Here is a 26,267-nt window from a genome sequence, read left to right as displayed (position 1 = left end):
GGTCTGCTAGCAGATACTGAATACATTGGGTGCAAAGCCTTGTTGAAGCACAAAAGGTGACTACAACCAAGTGAACAAAATATAACATTATGGGATATTGTAAAAACTTTGTGACTAGGTTCAGCACTTCCTAATAGACAGAACTAAACATGTTGTTCATAAAGGGCAATGTTTCTGGATATCAAACTAATTCTGGGAGTACTTTATGGAAGTGCAATACGATAATTACTGATCAAGGTATACAAGTTCTGTTGAAAAAATTCTGGACATTCATAAATTCACACCAACGGTGCATTGGAGCAAAATGTGGTTGGTGTCCCTGCATATGCCTGTGCTTAATGAGTAACTGCCAGAAGTTTCACTGTTGTATGTCTGTTACTTACTGTTCAGTGCCGTATTGAGTAGAATGTTGTGTCACACAGTTTGTTAATTTTGTGGTGGTAGAGTTAGAGGAGCAACACATCTGCATTAAATTTTGCATTTAACTCAAGAAAACCTTTGCAAAGACAAACCAAATGATGGAGGAAGCCTACGGTGATGAGTGCTTAACCCATACTCAGTGTTGCAAATGGTTCACACAGTTTAAAAATGGCCAGGCAGAAGTTAAAGATGCCCCTTGTTCAGAATGCCCTTCGATGTCTACCAACAATATTCTGTCTGAAACATCAGCAAAACTGTGCATGTCAATCGAAGACAGACTGTCCAAGAGATTGCAGATGAATGTAACACTTCAAATCGATCATGTTATGAATTCCTGGCACAGCATCTTAGAATGCATTGTGTTGCATCATGGAATGCATTGTGTTGCTGCCAAGTTCGTCCCATGGCTCGTGAGTCAACACCAGGCTGACTTTTGCTTCATAATCTGTGAAGAGTGTTTGGACCATGCAAATGAGAATGAGATTTTCCTCAAGAGAAACATAACTGCTGATGGGATGTGGATCTATGATTATAATGTTGAGACCAAGGTTGAATCTTCACAACGGGTCAGGGAAGGTTCTCCAAGACCTAAAAAAGCTCATCAGGTCAGGTCAAATGTCAAAGCCATGCTGATAGTTTTCTTTGACTTTGAAGGATTAGTTCATCATGAATTTGTGCCACAGGGGCAAACTCGGTGGTACTTTTGGGACATGTTGCATGTGAGAAGGAAACAGCCTGAAATGTGGTGAGATGGCTCTTGCATCATGATAGTGCACCTGCACATTCATCCCTCTTGGTGTGTGACTATTTTCACAAAAAATTAAATCACTGTGTTGCCTCATCCTCCACACTCTCCAGACCTGGTCCCTGTGGCCTCTTTTATTTTCAAAGTTGAAAATTTTGTTGAAAGGGCAAAGGTTTGCAAAAATTTGCAGACAGTACTTCAAGCAAACCAGCAAGAGGCATACCAAGACTGGTTCCTGAACTGGGAATGGCATTGCGAGCACTGTGTCAATTGTGGAGGACAGTATTTCGAAGAATACCAGGCACAATAACTAAAAGGTAAGCACAGAAAAAATTTTGTTGACAAAGTTTCAGAATTTTTTGAGCAGTCCTCTTATATATATGAGCTGGCAGAAAACATTGGTAGCTCCCTGAAGCCGTTTACCACTTAACTTATTGTATAGAGGATAGTAAGAATCATGTAAAATAGCAGTGAAATGCAGAAAGACTTGTAGAGCATCAACACTTCATGCAGGAACTGGGACTGGGAGTCTTCCCTTAATATGAATAAATACAGTGTATTGTGCATAAATAAATTGAAAACTCATTACTGTCTGATTGCACTGTTGGCAATAAATCATTGTAAAGAGTGGCAACTGCAAAATATTCAGGAGTAACCATCTGCAGCAATATAAAGTAAAACAACAACATAAAATTAATTTTAGCAAAATCAGATTTTAGGATTGATAACAAAATGTAATACAACAATAAAAGAGATAGCTTCCAAAATACTCATCAGACAATTCTTGAGTACTGCTCACAAGTCTGGGAACTTTATCAAATAGAAGTATAGAGGAGACAGAGAAGATTTAGAGACAAGGACAAGCAGTATATTTTATCATGGCTTCATATTTCAAGTGCAAGAGTGACACTGATATGCTCACATGCTCCAGTGGCAGCCACTACAAGAAAAGCATTGTGCATGATGGAGTGGTTTACTATTAAAATTTTGAGAACATACATTCCATTAAAAGTTGGACAACATATTACTTGCTCACACATATGACTCATGTAATGAACATGATGGGAAAATCTGAGAAATACAAATTCATATGGAAGTTTACAGATAGTTGTTCTTCCCTCACACCATTCACAATTTACCATAAGAGAAAAGAGGGTAAATCATAGCTGTACAAGAACTATTAATTTTCCTTGATGTTATATTTGACCATTTACTCATACATCTTGGCTTCTTATCATTGTTAACGAGGCCTGCGACACAGTGCATTGTTATTTCTCTGAAACATTTCAAGTCAACAATCTAGTGGTCACAGGTTTGAGCAGCTGCAAACACAAAAGCAGCACTGGTAGACAGGTACTAAACAACAATGTTAATCAGCCATACATCATGGCTTTGTGACATTTCAAATAATGATAAAAAAGGAACTGTATGATCCAGAGCGAGATTTAAGACTACATAAATACAAGTGGGTGCATTATTAAACTAGTGATAATGTAATTTATTTATTCTGACTAGATTACTTTACAAGAGCTTCTCCTAGACCTACCCAGGCAACTCACTCAGTTGGAATGACAGATAGCACACGTTAAAGCTCGGGTGTGATGCAGTTTGAGCAGAAACCTGACTAGAAGTCAACACTTAATTTATTTCAAATGGCGGATGGATATATATATATGTGTGTGTGTGTGTGTGTGTGTGTGTGTGTGTGTGTGTGCGCGCGCGCGCGCACACACACACGCATGTGTATACCTGTCCTTTTTTCCCCCTAAGGTAAGCCTTTCCGCTCCCGGGATTGGAATGACTCCTTACCCCCTCCCTTAAAACCCACATCCTTTCGTCGTTCCCTCTCCTTCCCTCTTTCCTGATGAAGCAACCGTTTGTTGCGAAAGCTTGAATTTTGTGTGTATGTTTGTGTGTCTATCGACCTGCCAGTGCTTTTGTTTGGTAAGTCTCATCATCTTTGTCTGTGTCTGTGTCTGTGTCTGTGTATGTGCGGATGGATATGTGTGTGTGTGTGTGCGCGCGCGCGCGAGTGTATACCTGTCCTTTTTTCCCCCCTAAGGTAAGTCTTTCCGCTCCCGGGATTGGAATGACTCCTTACCCTCTCCCTTAAAACCCACATCCTTTCGTCTTTCCCTCTCCTACCCTCTTTCCTGATGAGGCTACAGTTTGTTGCGAAAGCTTGAATTTCGTGTGTATGTTTGTGTGTCTATCGACCTGCCAGCACTTTCGTTCGGTAAGTCACATCATCTGTGTTTTTAGATACATATATATAAAAACAAAGAAGATGTGACTTACCAAACGAAAGCGCTGGCAGGTTGATAGACACACAAACATACACACAAAATTTTGTGTGTATGTTTGTGTTTGTTTGTGTGTGTATCAACCTGCCAGCACTTTCGTTTGGTAAGTCACATCATATTTGTTATATATATATGGTAAAGGAAACAAAAGAAAAATTCGGAGTAGGAATTAAAATCCATGGAGAAGAAATAAAAACTTCGAGGTTTGCCGATGACATTGTAATTCTATCAGAGACAGCAAAGGACCTGGAAGAGCAGCTGAACGGATGGACAGTGTCTTGAAAGGAGGATATAATATGAACATCAACAAAAACCAAATGAGGATAATGGAATGTAGTTGAATTAAATTGGGTGATGCTGACGGAATTAGATTAAGAAATGAGACGCTTAAAGTAGTAAAAGAGTTTTGCTATTTGGGGAGCAAAATAACTGGTCAAAGTAGAGAGGATATAAAATGTAGACTGGCAATGGCAAGGAAAGTGTTTCTGAAGAAGAGAAATTTGTTAACATTGAATATAGATTTAAGTGTCAGGAAGTCGTTACTGAAAGTATTTGTATGGAGTACAGCCATGTAGGGAAGTGAAACATGGACGATAAATAGTTTAGACAAGAAGAGAATAGAAGCTTTTGAAATGTGCTACAGAAGAATGCTGAAGATTAGATGGGTAGATCACATAACTAATGAGGGGGTATTGAATAGGATTGGGGAGAAGAGAAATCTGTGGCACAACTTGACTAGAAGAAGGGATCGGTTGGTAGGACATATTCTGAGGCATTAAGGGATCGCCAATTTAGTATTGGAGGGCAGCATGGAGGGTAAAAATTGTAGAGGGAGACCAAGAGATGAATACACTAAACAGATTCAAAAGGATGTAGGTTGCAGTAGGTACTGGGAGATAAAGAAGCTTGCACAGGATAGAGTAGCATGGAGGGCTGCATCAAACCAGTCTCTGGACTGAAGACCACAACAACAACAGAGCTATGGTCTGAGCTAATATGAAGTAGAAGACTAAGAACATATTGGTGCTGCAAGTAAGCAAACTGTATATTATTTCAGAAGTAACCAACATATATGTTAATACATTTATTCCACTATAAGACAAGCCAGTCAGTGCCTCCACAGAAAAATGTTAGCTGTTCCCTACAGAAACATGACTGTACCCAGGCATGCCCCCTCTTTGAAGAAAATCTGCCACGAATGTCTTTCTTTTGGATTAAAGAACCTGGAAACCATATGGGAAGAGACAGGGGCTGCATAGAGGATGTGTAGGGGCTTCCCAGCAAAACTGCTGCAACATACTAGAAACATAGGTGGACCTACAGTTTGCCAATGTTGTTTTGACTCTGCTGCAGAAGTTTCACTGGCAAGTCCTTACACATCTCCCATACAGCCACAAACTCTCCCCTGTGATTTACATGTTTTTGGAGCTCTGAAGAAAGGTACTTGTGGTTGTTGATTGACATTGGATGGGTACAATCATGGTTCTGTAAGCATTGTCTAACTTGTCTCATAGTGAGATAACTGTACTAAAATATATGGTGTTTACTTTTAAATGATAAACCGTTCACTTACTTCTTCCCCATCAATCTTGCTTTCATTTGACTGACCATTATAATATGGTTAGGAGACAGAATCAGTACTTCAGTAGTGTTCTCAGCTGTGATCATCACCCCTGAGTTTCAGTATTTGTTCAGAGCCATAATATTCTCCACCCGCACTAAGTTGAGACACAAACAAGAAAGGTGAAGAAAACAAAAGTCAAAGCAAAAATTGAATCTAGGCCTCAGTTTCTTAAGATAGAACACAGAAGTTCCACAAATGACTATGTCAACCAACTGAGAAGACAAACAGTAGAAAAAAATTCCAGGTAACTTTAAAGCAGCGTTGCTGATGAAATGGACTGTAGCAACTATCAAGAAATTGCTTTTCTCAGATCATATGTAAGGTACTGTATAGTGTATGACAGAATCAAACCTGTAGCAGATGAAATGATTAGTGAGTACCAAGGTGATCTCAAGAAGAGATAACCCACAGTTGATAACAACTGTGAGCTCTAACAGCTCACCCAGAAAGTGTGAGCATCATGACCTGCATGCACATTTTATGGACTCAGGTAAGGTATTTGACATTATGCAATGGGAAATCCTAATGGGATGCTTGATTAAGTTTGGAATACCTAAGGAACTAAACTGCTGACCCTCAAGTTTGCCACACCATATAGAAAAACAAAAATTTACTTTTTGTTCTTAGGCAACATAGCATGAAGAATACAAAACCACGAAGTCTTTCACGGAGGACTTGTCATACAAACAGTACTCAGTGTACTTGTAATGTCAATTCTCAATGAAAAGCTGAATTTTCAACAATAACCATGATTGTGTTTGTCAAGAAATCAACTGATTGTACCCGGCGTACAGAAGGCTATCTAATGACCCCACAGAAAGGATCAAACGTAAGACACTTTCACTGCTGAAAAAGAGTTCGTTATCTGATGATTTACGTAAGAAACTTCATCCTGGTGCTGCCGTTCCGCCTAGGTTGTATGGTTTGCCTAAGTTGCATAAGGAAGGGGTTCCTCTACGCCCTATTGTTAGTAATTTGGGTGCACCGACCTATAACCTGGCAAAGTATTTATCATCTGCTCTCAGTCCATTTGTTGGCAAATGTGAACACCATATATCCAGTTCGGTGGATTTTATTCGACGATTGGGATCTTTGAAGTTGAGTCCTTCAGATCTGTTAGTGAGTTTCGATGTGGTATCCCTATTTACACGAGTTCCTCTGGAAGAGTCCCTTAGTTTGATCAGTGAAAAACTGGATGAAGAGCGGGTGAAGCTTTGTCGTCATGTGCTGACCTCCACGTATTTTTTTTTATTTAACGGTAACATTTTTTAACAGAATGACGGAGTGGCTATGGGTAGTCCTTTGTCACCCATAGTCGCCAATTTATTTATGGACTTCGAGGCTATGGCACTGAGGACTTCAGCTTTGCAACCAACGTGCTTCTGGAGATACGTGGACGATACCTTCTTCGTATGGCCGCATGGACGTGATGCTCTTAACAGGTTATTGGACCACTTCAACTGTCTTCATCCCCGTATCAAATTTACTATGGAGGTTGAAAATGATGGGATGCTTCCATTTTTAGACGTTATGGTTTATAAAAAACCAGATGGAACTTTGGGACACAGCGTTCACCGAAAGCCGACACACACAGATTTGTATCTGCACCCTAAGAGTTGTCATCCACCACACCAACGTAGTGGCGTCCTTAGGACTTTGGTACGGAGAGCATATGCCATTTCCGACGCAGACAGCTTAACCCAAGAACTTGAGCATTTGATGACTGTTTTTAAGGAAAATGGATACACCGAGAAACAGATTCGTCGGGCTATGGAATTTGGACCGTCTCCGGAGGTGTCCGAAGAGGAACATAGATCTGTGGCCTTTCTTCCTTATGCTGGAGGCTTATCGTTTAAGATTGGACGAATTTTAAGGAGTTTTAACATTAAGAGTGTGTTCCGTCCACCCTCTAAGATTAGGGCTCTGCTCGGCTCTGTGAAGGATGATTTGGGACTTAAGAAACCCGGGGTGTACAAAATCCCGTGTCAATGTGGGAAAGCTTACGTTGGCCGTTCTATTCGCACAGTGAATGACAGGTGTGTGGAACATCGCCGTCACACGAGGCTACAACAGCCGGAAAAATCGGCTGTAGCAGAACACTGCCTGAATGAGAGACATAAAATGAAATTTGAGGAAACTGTTGTAATTGCCAACATTTCCGGTTTTTGGAATAGTGTGTATAAAGAGGCGATCGAAATTAGGTTGGCTGATAATTTAATCAACAGGGACAATGGGTTTCCTCTTAGCAAAACATGGAATCCGGTATTATCTCGCATCAAAACTGAACGTTCTTCGATGCGGCCTTGATTGCGATATATCGTTGCCAGCAGTGTTTCACTAAGGGCGGCGCCACCTCCCTGTTTTGGAAGTCAGAAACCGTGATGGGTGGCGCATGCGCCGTGTACTGAACGGTGGCCAATATAGGACGTCGAATTGCAATTTTGCGTCAGTTCTCAGCGGGACTCATCAGCAGAAGCAGCATTCCTGAAGATGGCGAACAGTTGGATCGCCGAAATATAGAGTCAAGTTGATTTTAGGATCCGGCAGCAAACCCGAAAAGACTTTCAAGACTTATTACGCCGGGAAAGCCTACGTAGTCACATTGTACCACAAACAGTTTGGGTTGGGTTGTTTTGGGGGAGGAGACCAGACAAAGAGGTCATCGGTCTCATCGGATTAGGGAAGAACGGGGAAGGAAGTCAGGTGGACAGTTTGGGTTGGGTTGTTTTGGGGGAGGAGACCAGACAACGAGGTCATCGGTCTCATCGGATTAGGGAAGGATGGGGAAGGAAGTCGGGCGTGCCTTTCAAAGGAACCATTCCAGCATTTGCCTGGAGCAATTTAGGGAAATCACAGAAAACCGAAATCAGGATGGCCTGACACGGGATTGAACTGTCGTCCTCCTGAATGCACAAACAGTTTATACAGGAGGAATAGACGATTAAATGTTTAGGTGATTTGGGGTATACAGACAAGGATTCCACACTGCTTCAACTTTATGCCAGACTTCATCAATTACAATGGCTGCCAAGTGACGACAAGCCAGTCTCTCGGCAAGCCATGACAGATGTTTTCAAAGGGTCTTCCATTATCTCATTGGAAGATAACACCACAGAGATCACAAAGATACGAGTACAGCCACTAGCCTTAACATGCCAGAAATATGTCAACGCAGTCCAAATTACAAGCTATAAGAAACAGAGGTAATCCAGTTTGTTTGTTTTTGTGGTTTTGGGGCGCACAACTACAGTGGTCATTAGCGCCCAGGCTAAATTATGAATGCACTGTGAGGCACAATGTTAAAACAGCAACTAAAAAGGACAACACTATAAAAGGCACATTAACAGGCAAGGGATTAAAAGAAAACAGCATAATCAAATGTCCTTAGACTGGTTTGTTAAGTGGATAAAACGAAGAACACGAGCAGCTGCTCCTGGCTCATCCACTAAAATTTCATCCAGAGTACAAGGCAGGCCAAGATCAATGCGCAGTGTATTAAAATTCGGACAGGACGAGGTAATCCTGTTATGCTCTAAGTGGCATCTCATACCATCACACCAGATGTTGGTACCATTTGCTGATGATGAATGCAAATGTTCATTCTCTTGGGAGCCTCCAAATTCAGATACATCCATTGTGATGCTGTACGCAGAAGTAAGACTCGACTGAAGAGACAGTGTGGTGCCACTCCTGTATCTGGTATTCTCATTTGGCACACCACTGTTGATGTGCCTGCCTCTTCTGCTGTGTCAAGGCAAGTTGCAACAATGATCATCATGCGTAAACTTCACAGTGTTCCAGACACCATCATGCTCTCCATGTGGATACTACTCTTTCTGTGAACAGGCCATTTCCTAACTCAAGCTATGTGATGTGGCTGTATGATTCTGCATGGATGAGTGAACAATATGCCTCTCCTCTTGGGCACTAGTCATATGGGGCCACTGAGATTACATATGCCATTGAATATGGCTTCCAGAACTCACAGATTCCTTATTCACATGAATGTTGTCAGATCCAGACCTATGCAAGCAGTATCGGGATTGTACTTAACTGTCTCAAAAGGATAACTCACTTGAGAAAATTATAAATTACAAGGAGATAGAGTGCCTCACCAGTATTTATCTATCTTTAGAAGTTTAAATTCTCAGTACTGCAAACAGAAACACATAAAAGTAGAAACAACTATTGTAGCTTTCCTTGGGAAGTAAAGAGGAATAGGTTGGGGCAGGTTAGAAAAGGAGGGGCAGATCCCTCAGACTCCAGATTGAAGAGCAACCACCTCCTCCTCACAAAAACAGTCCCTCTCAATCCAAGATCTGAGTGACCTGCCTCTGCTTTCTACTCCATACAAAAAGAAGATCAAATAGGTGACCTCAAATGTCAGTATAAAAAAATATCAGAATAACTAAATGAAGGAAATGAATAGTTCATACATGAAATCTAAACGTCAAACATAGTATGTTAGGGCCACTGCCAAGATGACTTGTTGTTTTATTCAATGTTTGGAAAAAACAGCCACAGCTAATAGTACCAGCAATAGAACCTGTGGAGTAACAGGTTGTTCCACATTTTCTTGCAAACAGATGAAAGATGTTAGTGTAAAATGTTGTTTAGGTAGATTGAGTCTAGAGAATTTCCAATGTGCATACTTAGATTTTGGTTTGTGCAGAAATGATGGGAGAAGCAGGAGCACAGGACATCGGCAAGGTATGATGCTGTCAGGAGATAGCATTTATACTTTGGTATCATGGCTTGATGGGCAAGCAAGCACCTCTGTAGACAGTGTAAACACCGGCATAAACAGCTGAAAGAAACTGGACAGAAATGTCACTCTCTTCTGTCTGTTCTAAGATTCACAGATGTGTTGTTCTGAGTAATAAGCGATTTGTTACCTAATGTTGTAAATGTTAAATATGAGAACAATCAAATACAGAAGAGTTTTTTAAAAGACACTTACATCATTTTGTAGTGAGTTAAGGTAAATCTGAGTTCTCTTAAAGCACTTGATCCTCTGCATAGGGAGACAAAGTCATATGGTACAAGGAGTGGCACCAGCCACTCATAGCAGGTCCACAGCTTCAAGAAGCTACAAGAAGGTGACTGTAAGAAAATAGTCAAGGTAAAAGTTAGCTTGAAGAGTGTCAGGGTGACAGATCATTTACAAGGTTGTTGATTCAGTTACATCCCATAACCAGAGCCCTTTCAAACACTTCAGTTTGCTGCTGAAGGTGAAGGATGCAGATAAGAGGCTATTAAATAAGAGAGCTTTTACGATAATAAAAAGAATTTTCAAGAAATAGCAGAAGAACACGTGACGCTACCTGGAGCAAAGTACATGCTGTAGTGTCACCTAATGTCACCACAATATTTAAGGAGAAGTAATTCAGTGATTTGGTAAAAACCAACATCAGAAGAGATAAGCAAGATTAACTGACCACAACAACCAGGTCAACAGCAAGAAATATTTACATACTGAAATAACTGTCAACACCTTAGTCAAGAAACATAACGTCAACAAAATGGAAGATTCAGCATACTGATTTCGAGGCTACAAGTTCAGTAGTGATCTCCAAGAGCGACTCTGTAGCAGCCAACCAACACAACAGCTGTGCGCCTTCACTTAGCAGTGTGGCAGCTGGTCAGCTGACTATGGCAATGGCTACACAATGGCTCGTAGATACATCACTTTGCACATGCACAATGCATTAGCAGAGTAGAGCAACTTGCTGTGCGCCACATTAGGTGAGCTGTAAAAAGCACTAAGCTGAGACACTTTTTTAGAGATTTGGCAGGTGGAATTGTTGATATACATTTTTCTAGTCTTGTGCAGTGATGTTAAAACCATGTAACTGTATGTTAGTGCTATTTAGTGGGCATACTGTTGATTTCACTCTATGCCTGTCACTACTCATAAAATGGAGTGAGACCGAGTGCCCTTATTTGCTAAATTAGAACTGTCACATAGTACCAAAACCCAAATAGAGGAAATAAAGAGTAGTATTACTACACTTCATATTCAAAAGGAAGATCTGTTAAATGACATTAAAGCCTTGAATAAAGAATTGTCTAAGGGTATGGCAGATTTAAAACCAAAATGGGAAAAGATAGATACAAAAGTAGATAAAGTTTTTAAAGTAGAAACTCTTAATATTAGATTTGCCTATGAAGTTGCATGCTGAACTAAATAAATGAAATAATCCAGTAGAAAATGAAGGGAATGAACAGTCTCAAGAGGTACACAATGAACCTAAGATGTTAAACTATAAAATCTTAGAGATGCAAGGTCAGGCAGAGACATTAGAACACAGCAGATAATTGGTTGAAGTAAGTAAGTTGCAAGCACTGTGACTTTTTGGAGAAACATCTACAAGAAAGAGATTAACCAAAGGTGCAAGAGAATTTTGAGTTTACTGCCGCACTCACCAATTCTATAGATGATATTGCCTTTTTTGAAGCAATTTAAGGAAGTGTTAACCACAGGTTGGCCAAATATGACTAAAATTAACTTTCCAATTAAATTTCCAATAAGAAGAGATAGACAGGAGTTCCAGTTATCAAATTAAGTTTAAGGCTTTATTTTCATTTGAAACAGCATTTAAAACAGAATTTCTGTGTCATAGTGAGCTTACTGAAGTTAATAATGCAAGGAAACCTATCTTCGAAAAATCTTTAAGATATAAAAAAAAAAAAAAATGTGATATTGATGATTTGAACATTGAGAATAGTGTGTCTGTAGATTGTGTGCATACATGTGGTAACATTATAATGTATGTGCGTGTTTTTTTTTTTTTAAGATTAATGATAATAAGAACATGTACTTTAAGAATAACTGAGAGAAGGTTTGCATTGTACTTACACAGTAAGTAAGGCATCATTTTGTTTACTGTTGACCGAAGGAGGAAAATTCATTAGTAATGAACTTTGTGCTGTATCAGGCATCCTCTTTTGTGTAGAGGCATGGTACATTCTAATAAAAAATGTCAGGTAGCATTTTCACTCTGCAGCAGAATATACACTGATATAAACTTCCTGGCAGATTAAAACTGTGTGCCGGAATGAGACTCAAATTTGGTACCACTGTCTGTCACAGTCGAGTTCTCTACCAACTGAGCTACCCAAGCAAGACACATGACACATCCTCTCAGCTATGCCATGTCCCCGCAATACCATATCTTTCAGGAGTATCAGTCCAACAAGTTTCACAGAAGAACATCTGTGAAGTTTGGAAGATAGGAGATGAGGTAGAGGTGGAAGTAAAGCTTTGAGGGTTGGTTGTGAGATGCACTTGGGTAGCTCTGATGGTAGAGAATTTGCCCACGAAAGGCGAAAGCCCTGAGTTCAAATCTCAGTACAAAACACAGTTTTAATCTGCCATGAACTTTCCTATCAGTACATACTCTGCTTCAAAGCGAAAAATTCGTTCTCTGGCTGGTTTCTTATGACCTACCAAGAATTCCTCTTCTGTGCCAACTTCACCATTTCAAAACAACACATGTGGCCACATCATCAATTACTATCTGCTATGTTCCAATATCAGTGTACCCGTGCAGTTCTTTCTAAGTGATGATTACCCCAGAAAATTATTCCCTATGACATTATAGAGTGAAAACATACAAACTGTGTCAGGAGATTAATTCATTTGCTTCCAAGATTGGCAATTATATGAACAACTAAAAGTAGTAAAACTTAACTGTTTGAGAAGCTCAATAATATGTCTCTTCCAGTTCAAGGTTTCATCAATTTGTACATTCTAAAATTTAGATCCTTCTACCCTACTTACTGACTCCTGCTTATGTGCTACAGCAATTATTGGTACGACTGTCATAAACTGATGTGTGTTTCAACACAACTACTTACAAGGGACAATTTGAGTGCGAGGTTGCAAAAGCCAATGATGTTTACAGCACTCGATGCCCCACATATTTCACAGAGCGAGAAAAAAGAGGGAGATTAAATATTAGTGTTTCTGCAAGATGAGTCAGTGGAATGTGTGGTGTCGTGTATACTCAACTGTGTGGACAATGTACATGAGACGTACAATGATGACAATAAATGCTTAACAAGTGAAAGTGATATTGAAACAGGTTTTGAGTGATGTAGTTCATCATCCCTGTAAGACAGGGAGCCACAAATCCCATCTCCAGTGCAACATACTGAAGGACAATCATTGTCTCAGTAGTGTTTACTAAACATAATTGTGTGCATGGAAGATCGTCCACAGCATAGTAAAAAAACAACTACGAACAGATTCGAATACGTCTGCAGCAATATGACCATGTAATGCATAAGACAAAAAAAAATATGGATATTATTGGGAGGACACAAACTGGTGTTTGTATGTTTCGTTTCAGGGGTGCTTGATAAAATTTACAGGATATGCATGGTAATGACCTACTACATTATGCACATAAAATTGTGTGCAACATAGATTACAGTGATTTCAATGGAAGCAGTGAATGGATGCATAACTTCAAACAGTGCTACGCAATTGGAAGATGTAAGATAACAAAATTTCAAACAGAGTGTCACTTAACAGTGCACAGCAAACTACAGAACTGGCCAAAAAATTTGTAGATGATGTAAAAAAACTTATCTCATCATTCAGTAAGGAATTTTTTTTTCCAACTCTGACCAATAGGGATTTGAAGAAGAAAGGCATATTTGAAAGGAACACTGGAAATTAGATGTAGCAAGAGAGTTGTATCAAATCAACTAATATCATTGCTTTAATGCATTCACACACACTTATGCCAACAGTTAACCTGGATGGTAAATTATCTGGAAAGTTATTTATTGTGCTGTGAGAAGTTGGAGGTGCTGCGTCCCTTACGCTTCTTCTTCGTGTACATCATCTTGCAAGGGTAGTAGGGAATATTTACATCACAGTGAGCAAGAGACAGAAAACGGGTGTAAGAGAATTAAAACTATGGTATGAGCATTGCTTTTGGCCAATAACTTGCCTTTGCTTGATTCCTGGTCTGAATATAAAAATCATACTCCTTTAGAGCAAACTACCTCCTGAAAAGTGTATGACATTGCAGTTCATATCACCTGGAACCTCTGGAAAATTCTGTTTTGCTTTTTCTCTCCAATTTGCAATCACTGAGCATGAAATCAGCAGTTTTTCAATGCATATTATCTCATAATGGCCTGACAAAAGTGACCTGCACTGTGTCTAAGTTGCAAGCTTTTCTGCTAATACTCACACTTAAATAATTTTTCTATTTTTTTTCTGGCAACCGTTTATGATTCGGTCATTACATCTCATATGCCAGAAGATTTGTCCTCAAATCTTATATAAATTACATCGATGTGTACATGTACATACATAAATACATGGGTTCCTCTTTTCTTTTAACATGTAAACATATAGATATTGGTTTTTCCACTGGTACAATTAATACACCCCAATAATACAAATATGTAAAATAAGTAAGTCTCATATTTTCCATCCTTCATCTATGATCCTGTGAGGAAGCATTGGGACTTAGGAATAATTTCACTCAGGAGGTGTTCTCCATGTGACATTTTCCCGTGAGCCAGATCACAATTCACACACACATGGTCATAATGCTTCTCTCCTCTCCACTTCATTAATTGGATGCTGCATCTGAGATATGTAAGTGCCACTCCTATGTATAAGGAGGTGGTGGTGATTACTAACACACGGATGGAAGGGCTTGGTTCCAATTGGTTTTCTCAGTTACTCTTGTGTGTAATCCTAAATTTTCTTATTCATTCAGAGAGATCAATCTTTGAGTGGCAATGCCTACTTGCAAGGTAAGAAAATAATTCTTTGGTTGATGGTAGCACATAGCCTGAGCACTGATGTGACCTTGAAGTTGACACAGATGCTAAGATTTCCATCTGATCTATGGGTCACTGGGATGGAGGATGGTAACATACTTGATGGAATCAGTTCCAGAATGCCCTGGACCACAAGGTGATTGAGTTCATTTCATACAGACCTCGTGATGGCATAAGGTATATGACAAGCACATGTGAACGATGTGCTGGAGTCAGCATGAAGAGTGATATATGCTGAAACTCTTTTTACATATCCTAAACCTTAATGGAAAAGAGAGGGGAAAATTATTACTGATGTTGCTGATTTCTTATAAGGGAACAGATGATGGATATAAAAGTGGTGATGAGGATTATAGGTTTCTATTCCACAGTGTCGAATTAACGCTTTGCCAGGTCTCCTCTCTTCAATAGATCTTGGTCTGGTACCACTAGCAACAGTTGCCCTTCACTGTCTCAACATTGTTGTTACAGTTACAGACCACACACTGTGACATCGAAACCATGCAGTGCATCACACGCTCTTCCTGCAGCAGTCTGCCAAACAGCCATGCCCCCACCATGGAAGCTGATACCTTAGCCAGCTGCTGCCCTTTCCCAGCAGTACCTCACCATTCAACTGTTTCCCATTCTCCAACAGCGAGGCATCAGCACCGACACTCCAGTCCTTCAATGACACTTTGGAGCCATGGTCTGCTTTCTTTGATCATCTGGAGCATTCTTTCGTGGCCTTCATCACCACTGATGACTCTCACTGCCAAGCTCTTCTCCTCACCTCATCCAGCTCTCTCAGCCTATCACCTTTTTCAGTCCCTTAATCCTGGAATTGACCTTCCTGCCCTCTCCTACACAGATTTTCGTGACTAACTCACTGTTCATTATGATGCCCACAATAGATTCCATGCTCCTGCATACTCTCTCTCTCTCTTGGGGGACTACTTCTCCATCCTCTCTGGCTTCCCAACTCAATCCAACCAATAGTGCTGCTCATCTTGGCCCATCACATCTTCAGTCACCTCCGGCACATTTGTAGCTGGTTCACCACTGGCCCAAGCGATCCCTACTCCTGCACCACAGTCTCCACCTGTTCCTGTGCCGTGGATGCAGCTGCCCTGGATTCTGACACGAGCCGAAACAAACTTACTTGCTGCTCGGAAACATTTCTTGTTGCTTAGAAATGATGTTCAGTAATGTAAGTAACTGGTAATACATGTCTCACTGTGCTTGTCTTGCCTAGGTCATAGCAGGGTCTTTCACAGATGCATAACTGACTTCACAGTGCTCTTTGAAAACCATTACATGACTACCACCTACAAAACTGATAATATTTGCAGGAAGATCTGCCAGAGTTGAGTATAGCTCATAAGGTATAAAGAATAAGCCGTGATGCTGCAGTTGGAGCTAGTAAGCTTTCCTGTGAATAGACAATTTCTTCGTGTATTACATTGAGCATAATTCGTATTATGACAAGCATAACACAAAAACTGAAACTGATAGTCCAAAGAAGAATATGAAAGCCATACATACTGGACCATCATGCCACAGAGTCATGCAAATGAGTGGCTGTCCATGAGTGTATGTCTGATCTGATAAGAAATGGCAGTTTAACAGTGAATAATAATCATCATTACTCTTGTCTGTGTGCCCCTCTGCCACTAAACTCTTCTTTACAACAAGCATTTGTCTTTTCTCATATTAATGGTATATTACAGCCAAGATTCTCGACTATTATACTCAGTACGATTTCTTATTAATAAATACTACATAACTGAATTCATACAGTATAACACAGGTATTTCCATCAGGTGTAGAAGCTTTTAAAATACAAAACTGAATGAAAAGTCTAATGATCCGCAATAGCTGTACTTACTGAAATTTCTCAGAGAAATATTAATGACTCCCTAAGAAACAATGCAACTATTAGATATACCCAACTGAGTCACAAAATTATTTATCAACTTACCCAATTCTGTCACCTCGTGCCAAAGGTACAGCGTGACGCCCATGCCTGGAAATAATTAATGCATAATTTGTATATTCTCTCCCAACATTATGCACAGATAATGTTTTTAAAAATCTGAACATGAAGAATTGAGGCTGATGTTCGGAATTGTGGCCCACAAGTTATTCTTGAGTCCTTAGAAGAGGCAAACTAAGTGACTGATCGATGTGATATATTTTGTGATGACATGAAGAAGCAAGTAAGTTACAGGAAACAAATTCACAGAACTGGAACTTGAAGCCAGATTCTTACCTTTCAGAATCAATTCTCTTTGTTACTGAGGTTCAGACGCATGATCTACCTTTACAGTTTGTATTTTGCCTAAATCTCCCTCCTCCTTTTTAAACTTCACACAAGCTCTCATCTGTGGTATCAGTCACTATCCAGTCGGCCACACATTCAAATACATGCGCCACGAGTTATGCTGCTCCAAGTTCTACAGTCACCATTGCGGCACGAGAGCACTGCCGTAGCAGCAAGCACCCTTCTTTGGAGCTACAGTGGTGGGAGTACTTAAGTTGGAACATTCATACACTGACTCCATTTTTGTGTGTTGGCCAGTTGAATAACATTTATAGACTTTCATGGTGGTCAGGGATTGTGATCTTCTGAACAGACATTGTATTGAAGAGTGACAGGTTTATAAATCTTTTGTGTCTGTATATGTTATTCTATCAATCTCTATCCGAATCCCGCTCCAGCTACTGCCAGGTCTGGGTGCTGATGAGTCCTCTCCATTTGGCTCAGTCCTCCCACCACTTTTCTTTATATATCATATATTATTGCTACATTCAAATCTACTGCTAGTAGCTTACACTGCATCTACAGTAACAAAGTTGTGTATTATTTTTGCTATTTGATATTAGATGTAGAACAGACTGATACCTGAATTTTAAAGAACCACACAGCGTGCAAAGGAAGACATGACAGACTGGTGAGGAGCAAATGGAAAGTGGAACAAGGAGGTTTGGGCACCACAGCAGGACAATTTTTTCTCTCTATTGAATTCCTTTTTGTGTGTGTGCGTACGTTAATTTGAAATATATAAGCTGAATATTTACGTGGAGATATTTAAGGAATCATGGTAAACGAGGGAGAGCAACATGTAAGTGCTGAGCAGCATCTAACATCTATTATTCAGTTCCAGAGTCAACAAATAACAGAACTGCTGTCAGCAGTTCCTTGCTTCATACAACTGCAAGCAGCCCAGCAGCACAAGGTGTCAGAAGCTAAAGAAGGAATTCAGCTGCTGCCTCTTCCCTTCTGACAGTTTGATGAGATGAAGGAAACATTGAAACAAAATGTACCACAGCTGCATCAATATTCTGATGACTACAAAATTTTCTTTTCATCTGTGTGAGTGTCCATCTACCACTTCCTAGTGAAATTGTTTCCACTCAGTGAGACACAAACCCAGCCCTGTGAGGTCATAACTGCAAGATTAGATGAAATGTTTGGGAGTCAAATACATGTTGCTGCTGCACAATATAAATATTTATGCACCCAACATCACAGTGATCAATCCTATAAAGAATGGATTGCAGAATTGCAGGGCATGACTGAAGACTGTAAATTCATTTGTAACTGTGGCACAACTTATCAGAATGAAATGCTTCACAATATTAATATTCAGAATCTGTCAGATCAGAGATTTACAGGCAAAATTCTAAATCATTGCAACCCTAGCCTCAGTGTAGTGCTTGAAGTTATCGATGCACATGAAGTTCAAGATACAGCCAAGCAAGATTTCTGTCTATCAGTCATCACTTCACTTGATACAAACAACCCAATGCCCCAGCCACAGCCCCGGCCCCAGCACTCGCAAGTCAGCACCGCTTAAAGAAGGCCAGACACACCTACACACAGCATTTGGCACACCAGTGCAATGCTAATTACAATGCCCCATCTCCACATAAAGCCAAGTCATGTGTGAAATGCTATGTCACCCATGATCAGAAGAATTGCTTCTTCAGACAAGCTGAATGCTAATTTTGTTATCGCACAGGACATAAAAGACTGGTCTGCCTGCAAGAGACTAGATATATTTTCTGTTTCATGAAGGAATAATGCAAAGCTGGAATGGATGGAAATCAATATTATTTCATGTTCAGATTCTATGCCTCCTCCTGCTCAAAAACCAGACAAGTGAAAGCACAGAAAATGTACACACACACATTTAATGTGAATAACTCACAGGCACACGCTTCAAAAAGGCTCTCCCAATCTAGAACTTCATGAAGCTGCTTTAGTGTGCTTGTGGAAACAGAACAGTTTTTCACAACATGGAATGGAAATTGTATTCAGAGAACAGACTGCAAACTGTCAATTACATTGCAAATTTGTAAACAGTCAGTGCGTTTTCAACTAGGTACCAGAGCTTCTGTAACATTGCTTGACATAGATACATATGAAAAAACTAGCCAACCGTATTTGCATGCATCAAGTCTGCAACTCATTGCCTATAAAAGCGACAGCATTTCAATGTTTGGAGTGTGCCGCTTACCTGCTTATATAAAAAAAACACGACTATGGAAGTCTCTTTCACTGTAGTTAGCTCTTGCATGAGCCCAAATATTTTAGGCATGGATGCATTTGATTCCTTCGGTTCAGACATACAGGACAATGTGCATGCCATTGACACAAACGTTTCCCAAGCCACAATTCAAACAAGTCTGCAACAAGTAGCAACATTTGTTCGACGGTACTCTAGGATGAGCAAAAAATTTTCACATTCATATTAATTGAAAGCTAATGCACAACCCAAATTTTGCTGTGCATGCCCTGTACCTCATGCATTACATGACAGCATGGCTACAGAAATTCAGAGTATCTTAAAACCTATTTCAGCAAGTCAGTGAGCATCACCCCTAGTCATCATTCATGAGTCACGTGGGACAATTTCAGATGCACAGTAAATTCACAGACAGTCACTGACTCCTACTTGCTCCCACATACACAGGAAATTTTGGATCACCTATCGGGAGGACAGTTCTTCTCAAAAATTGATCTTGCAAAAGCATAGCTTCGATTACCACTGGACATGGACAAAGAAATTTTTTGCTGCCAATATTCATGCTATCTTGTTTGAATAGCAATGCCTACCTTTTAGATGTGCTTCCATGCCTGCGTTGTTTCAAAAATTTCTCGAACAAGTAACATCTATGGTGTCTTCCTATCTTGAAGACATAAAGGTCTCTTGGCAAACGCCATAACACCACCTTTAAAAATTTGACAATCTTTTTCAAATTTTAACTGAGGCAGGCCTCAAATGTAATTTGCAGAAATGTTCTTTTTTCAACACAATGATTGAATACTTAGGACACATCATCAACACCAATGGCGCTCATCCTTCAATGAAACATTTTCAACCAATTCAGCAATTGCCATCTCCTAAGAATTTAAGTGAACTGCAAACTGTTCTCGGAAAATTGACATACTACATAAAGTTCATTCCTAATGCAATGTAAATTGCCACTGCTTTTCAAAGTTTGAAAAATGCATTGCTTCATCAACCTTGCCTTAGGCACTACGATCCACTCAAATCATTTTTGCTTGCAGTCAATGCCTCATTCCATGGCATTGGGGTGGTTTTATCCCACAAAATTGGCAAAACAGAATGCCCCAACACATTTGCTTCCAAAATGTTGAACAGTGCTCAGATTAAGTATAGTCACCTGGAGAAGGAAGCCCTGGCTCTAATATATTGTGTCACCAAGTTTCATCATTACCTATATGGCAGACAACTTTTCCTTCTAACAGCATAAGCCTTTGACTGCGCTGTTTCATCCATCAAACCAAATTCCTGACCACAGGGCGCAAAAGCTTCAATGATTGTCACTATTATTGTCAAATTACCAGTGCAACATTCTGTATTGCTTGATAGTGCAACACAGTCAACTTTATAACAGGCTGCAATTCCATAACATCAGAGAGAATTTTTACATCTTCTTGCACTGAAAAATATTACTGGGCTGACTTCAGAAGGATTCCATAGAAATACTGGAACACGTGAGGCAATACTGACCTTACGACTTATCTTAGAAGAAAGATTAAGGAAAGGCAAACCTACGTTTCTAGCATTTGTAGACTTAGAGAAAGCTTTTGACAATGTTGACTGGAATACTCTCTTTAAATTCTAAAGGTGGCAGGGGTAAAACACAGGGAGCGAAAGGCTATTTACAATATCTACAGAAACCAGATGGCAGTTATAAGAGTCGAGGGACATGAAAGGGAGGCAGTTGTTGAGAAGGGAGTAAGACAGGGTTGTAGCCTCTCCCCGATGTTATTCAATCTGTATATTGAGCAAGCAGTAAAGGAAACAAAAGAAAAATTCAGAGTAGGTATTAAAATCCATGGAGAAGAAATAAAAACTTTGAGGTTCGCCGATGACATTGTAAGTCTCTCAGAGACAGCAAAGGACTTGGAAGAGCAGTTGAATGGAATGGATAGCATCTTGAAAGGAGGATATAAGATGAACGTCAACAAAAGCAAAACGAGGATAATGGAATGTAGTCGAATTAAGTCGGGTGATGCTGAGGGAATTAGATTAGTCAATGAGACACTTAAAGTAGTAAAGGAGTTTTGCTATTTGGGGAGCAAAATAACCGATGATGGTCGAAGTAGAGAGGATATAAAATGTAGACTGGCAATGGCAAGGAAAGCGTTTCTGAAGAAGAGAAATTTGTTAACATCGAGTATAGATTTAAGTGTCAGGAAGTCATTTCTGAAAGTATTTGTATGGAGTGTAGCCATGTATGGAAGTGAAACATGGATGATAAATAGTTTGGACAAGAAGAGAATAGAAGCTTTCAAAATGTGTGCTACAGAAGAATGCTGAAGATTAGATGGGTATATCACATAACTAATGAGGAAGTATTGAATAGGATTGGGGAGAAGAGAAGTTTGTGGCACAACTTGACCAGAAGAAGGGATCGGTTGGTAGGACATGTTCTGAGGCATCAAGGGATGACCAATTTAGTATTGGAGGGCAGCATGGAGGGTAAAAATCGTAGAGGGAGACCAAGAGATGAGTACACTAAGCAGATTCAGAAGGTTGTAGGTTGCAGTAGGTACTGGGAGATGAAGAAGCTGGCACAGGATAGAGTAGCATGGAGAGCTGCATCAAACCAGACTCAGGACTGAAGACCACAACAACAACAACAACAACAACAACAATGACTTCAGAAGCATTAGGATTGTTTATTTTCAGACTTATCACAACCCCATATTACATAATGACAAACAATAACTAATGAATAACAAATAAAATTCCTGAATGACCCTTTCGCTCTCCAGCAGAGTGTGCACTGTTGAGGCTGATGACAGATTAAACTGTGTGTTGGACTGAGACTCAAAGCTAGAACCTCACCTTTCGTAATCAGTGATCTAGTAAGCTATTCAGATCTGATCCACTCTTTGCCTTCACAGCTTCAGTTTCATCAGTATGACTCTCCCTACTTTCCAAACTTTTATCAAGAAGTTTCAAAATGGTGCACACTCAGGTGAAGACTGAAGGATAATTTTGCACACAATGCCTACGTGGTGGCCAAGCTACACAATAGACCAGTTGAAGCTGCTGGGTACATAAAATGCAATATGTGTTGCTAACCAATCTTCATAACCAATCAAACTTCATCTCTGTTATACCTTATACCATATATGAAATCTGTCTTCTTATGACTGGGTGTTTCATTAAGCAGAAAAATATTCATCAAATGCCACTATTCATACTCGAGCATAAATGATGAAGCATCTTCAACAACCATTTCTTTATGTATGATAAGAAATTCTAATGACATAAGATGTGGTACCACAAATTTAATCACCATATCGCTTCTTTGGATGTATTTGCCAACACTATGCGAGACTTCATCACCTCTTCTTTTTCTGCAGTGCCCAAAGAAGAAGTCATTTACTCAGCATGATTGAAACCTGTCTTAATTTCTGCCAGATGTAGACCAGTTTTATCAGCTTTCAGAATATGGGCTCTGTGCATTCCATATACGTCTATTCCATATACATTCCCTTACACTGTAGGCAATTTTTAGTTTTTTCTGTGTAAAGTTGCAGATTATTTCTATTTGATAGTTAGAACAGTTTTAAGAATAAAATTATAGGAATGTATAAAAAAACCAAAAACTTACTTTTGAGTTTATTTTAATTGACATTTAACATAAACAATGAGGGAAACCTGAAAATCAAGTTCAACATTATAGAAACAAAATAAACTTACTGGTAAATTTTCTGAGTGTTGAATATCTTACAGCAAAGTTCCATACACAAGCTCTAGGAAAATAGCGAACCCGTGTATTCCAGAGCAAAAAAAAAATTGGAGAATAGCAGCCTAAAACATTCCAAACCAACAGAAAAGTATTTGACAGTAAAATTGTCACTTCTGATATGCAAACAGAGAAGAAATTGCATTCGAAGTGATAATTGTGGATCCCATAAAATTGTATGGAAATTGCTGACTGCACATCTGCTTCGCCCGCAGCTGGAGGGTCAATAGTCTCTAGTTCCAACAGGAACTCAGATGAATGAATAAGAGGCCCATGTACTGATACTGATAACTAGAGTTCCATTAAAGTAATTAAATTGTCACTTGGACAGTACTTACCAAACAACAAAACTCTTGTTCAACCAAACACTTGGTCCATAAGTCAGCTGCTCCCAGCGGTGGCATACCTCTTGAGCTATCAGCAGCTCCTCCACTGACAGGAACTTCATAACATTGAGAAGCAGCTCATCTGGTAAGTCATTAATTGTCACATTGTGCACATCATCTTTGTTCACAGGAGGCTCAACTTTTCTCTTTTCGACACATGTTACTTTACTTTCCAATGATCTGATTGCCAGTAACTTCGCTCTTCGTCCTCTAACCAGACGCGATGATGTCACTTTCACCTGCAATGGGCATTATTTTTCACTTAACCAGATATTACCAGTAATTTTAAAACATTCATGCTGCTATTAAAGTTGAAAATTTCTTACAGGTTAAAAGCAAGTACCAGACAGGACCCAAACCTAGATAACTACCTTTGGTGAGTAGGGCTCACTTAACTCTGTTGTCTGGGTTAGTAACAAAGGTCACTTATAAGTTTTAACCTGTTACGAGTTCAACATCTACAGGAAGTTAATAAATCAGTCAAGAAAGCTGGAAATAGCAGATAAGCAATTTTTACCCTCTCACTTAGACTGTGAATTGACATCACTTAGTGCCAGTAAGACGTAGAATTATGGGCAAAGTTTAAGCAGATTGTAAATTGTGGTCTGGAGAGTTATAACCCTAGTAAGTGGATTAAGGATGGGAAAGACCCAATATAGTTTAATAATGAAATTCATAAAATGCTGTTGCACTCTTGGTTCCAAAGAGAACACACATACAATGACAAGCGAAGGTTAATAGAGTTTCATGTGTCTGTGAAAAGGTCCATGTGCAAAGCATACATCAACCACCACCATCATACTTTAGTAAAAGATCCGGTAGAGCACCTGAGAAAACTCTGTTCCCATGTAAAATCGCTAAGTGGACCTAAGGCTTCCTATCCAGCCCTTGTTGTAAGTATGATGTGGCAGTTCAAGATAGCAAAACGAAAGCCAAAGTTTTAAATTTCACATTGAAGAAATCATTAATGCATGAGAATCATACACACATACCATCATTTGACCACTGGATAGACTCCTGTATTCACGACATAGTAATAAGCATCCCTAGTGTAGAGAAACAACTGAAATGTTTGAAAGCAAATAAGTCACTAGGTCAGAATGGAATCCCAATTTGATTTTACAAAGAGTACTCTATGGCTTTGGCCCCTTATCTACCCTGCATTTATTGCAAGTCTTTCACCTAGCACAAAGTTGCAAGTGACAGTGAAAAAGCAAAAGTGACTCCTGTATATACAAAGGCAAAAGAAAGGAACCATAAAATTGCAGATCAGTATCCCTAACTTCGGATTGCTGCAGAATCCGTGAACATATTCTCAGTTCAAATGTGATAAATCTTCTTGAAACCAAGAAGCTTATGTTGACAAATCAGCATTGTTTTAGAAAGCATTGCTCATGCAAAACTCAGCTTGCCCTTTTCAAGCATACTGAGGAAGCAGAGGCTGTTGCACTCTTGATTCTAAAGAAAACACACAAATGACGACACGCAAAGATTAGTAGAGATTTGTCCATCTGTGAAAAGATCTATGCACAAAGCATACAACAACTACCACTGTCACAACTTAGCAAAAGATCTGGCAGAGAACTTGTTGTCAGGTACGATGTGGCAGCTGAAGATAGCAAAACAAAAGCTGAAATTTAAATTTCATGTTCAATAAATCATACAAATGTACTGTCATTTGACCATCGGACAGATTCCTGTATGGATGACATAGTAATAAGCATCCCTAGTGTAGAGAAACAACTGAAAGATTTGAAAGCAAATAAGTTACTAAGTCCAATTTGGAAAGAATATTCTTCGGCTTTGGCCCCTTACCTAGCTTGCATTTATTGCGAATCTTTCACCCAGGGCAAACTCCCAAGTGACTGGAAAAAGGCACAGTTGACTCCTGTATATAAAAAGGTAAAAGAATGAACCATAAAATTACAGACCAATATCCCTAACTTCAATTTGCTGCAGAATCTGTGAACATATTCTCAGTTCAGATTTAATAAATCTTCTTGAGACTGAGAAACTTATGTCCACTGATCAGCATGGTTTTAGAAAGCATTATTCGTGCAAAACTCAGCTTGCCCTTTTCTCACATGATATACTGCAAACTATGGACAGAGGGCCACAGGCAGAGTGCATATTTCTAGATTTCTGGAAAGCGTTTCACATGGTGACCCATCACAAGCTGTTAATGAAGGTACAAGCATATGGAATAGGTTCACAGATATGTGAGTGGCTCGAAGACTTTTTAAGTTATACAACCCAGTATGTGGTCCTCAATGGCGAGTATTCATCAGAGACAAGGGTACCGTCAACAGCACCCCAGGGAAATGTGATAGGACCGCTATTTTTCTCTACATACAAAAACCATTTATGGGGAAATGGGATGAGAAATTCTGCCTTATGCAAGACACCTTTTTTCTGTTTTGTTTCACCCATACATCTTTCAGCACTTTTGTGCTCTCTTCTGTGGGTTTAATTTTTATTTTTAACTGTAAAATTGTTGTCACATGTTAACATTTGTGTTGAAACTTCCCGGCAGATTAAAACTGTATACCAGACCGAGACTCGAACTCGGTACCTTTGCCTTTCACGGGCAAGTGCTCTACCAGCTGAGCCACCCAAGCATGACTCACAACCCGTCCTCACAATTTTACTTCCACCAGTACCTCGTCTCCTGTCTTCCAAACTTCACAGAAGTTCTCCTGTGG

The 26,267-nt window shown here is 39.6% G+C and overlaps 1 protein-coding gene across 3 annotated transcripts in view; it reads right to left on the bottom strand.

Annotated features, from left to right (window-relative positions):
• The window catches only part of LOC124622026 (S-phase kinase-associated protein 2-like), a 188,268-nt gene that overhangs the window by 110,992 nt on the left and 51,009 nt on the right, over nucleotides 1-26,267 (bottom strand). For all 3 annotated transcript variants that reach the window (XM_047147582.1, XM_047147580.1, XM_047147581.1), the window contains exons 3-4: nucleotides 23,518-23,804; nucleotides 16,863-16,907 (exon numbers count right to left, since the gene is read on the bottom strand). In XM_047147582.1, the coding sequence (XP_047003538.1) occupies nucleotides 16,863-16,907; nucleotides 23,518-23,804 (332 nt within the window). The remainder of the gene's footprint in view (nucleotides 1-16,862; nucleotides 16,908-23,517; nucleotides 23,805-26,267) is intronic.

The sequence above is a fragment of the Schistocerca americana genome, chromosome 7 (genome assembly GCF_021461395.2).
Source record: "Schistocerca americana isolate TAMUIC-IGC-003095 chromosome 7, iqSchAmer2.1, whole genome shotgun sequence".
Taxonomy (NCBI): Eukaryota; Metazoa; Arthropoda; class Insecta; order Orthoptera; family Acrididae; genus Schistocerca; species Schistocerca americana.
Note: the sequence above shows the minus strand (reverse complement) of the source record. Positions and strands in the feature narration are given on the sequence as shown.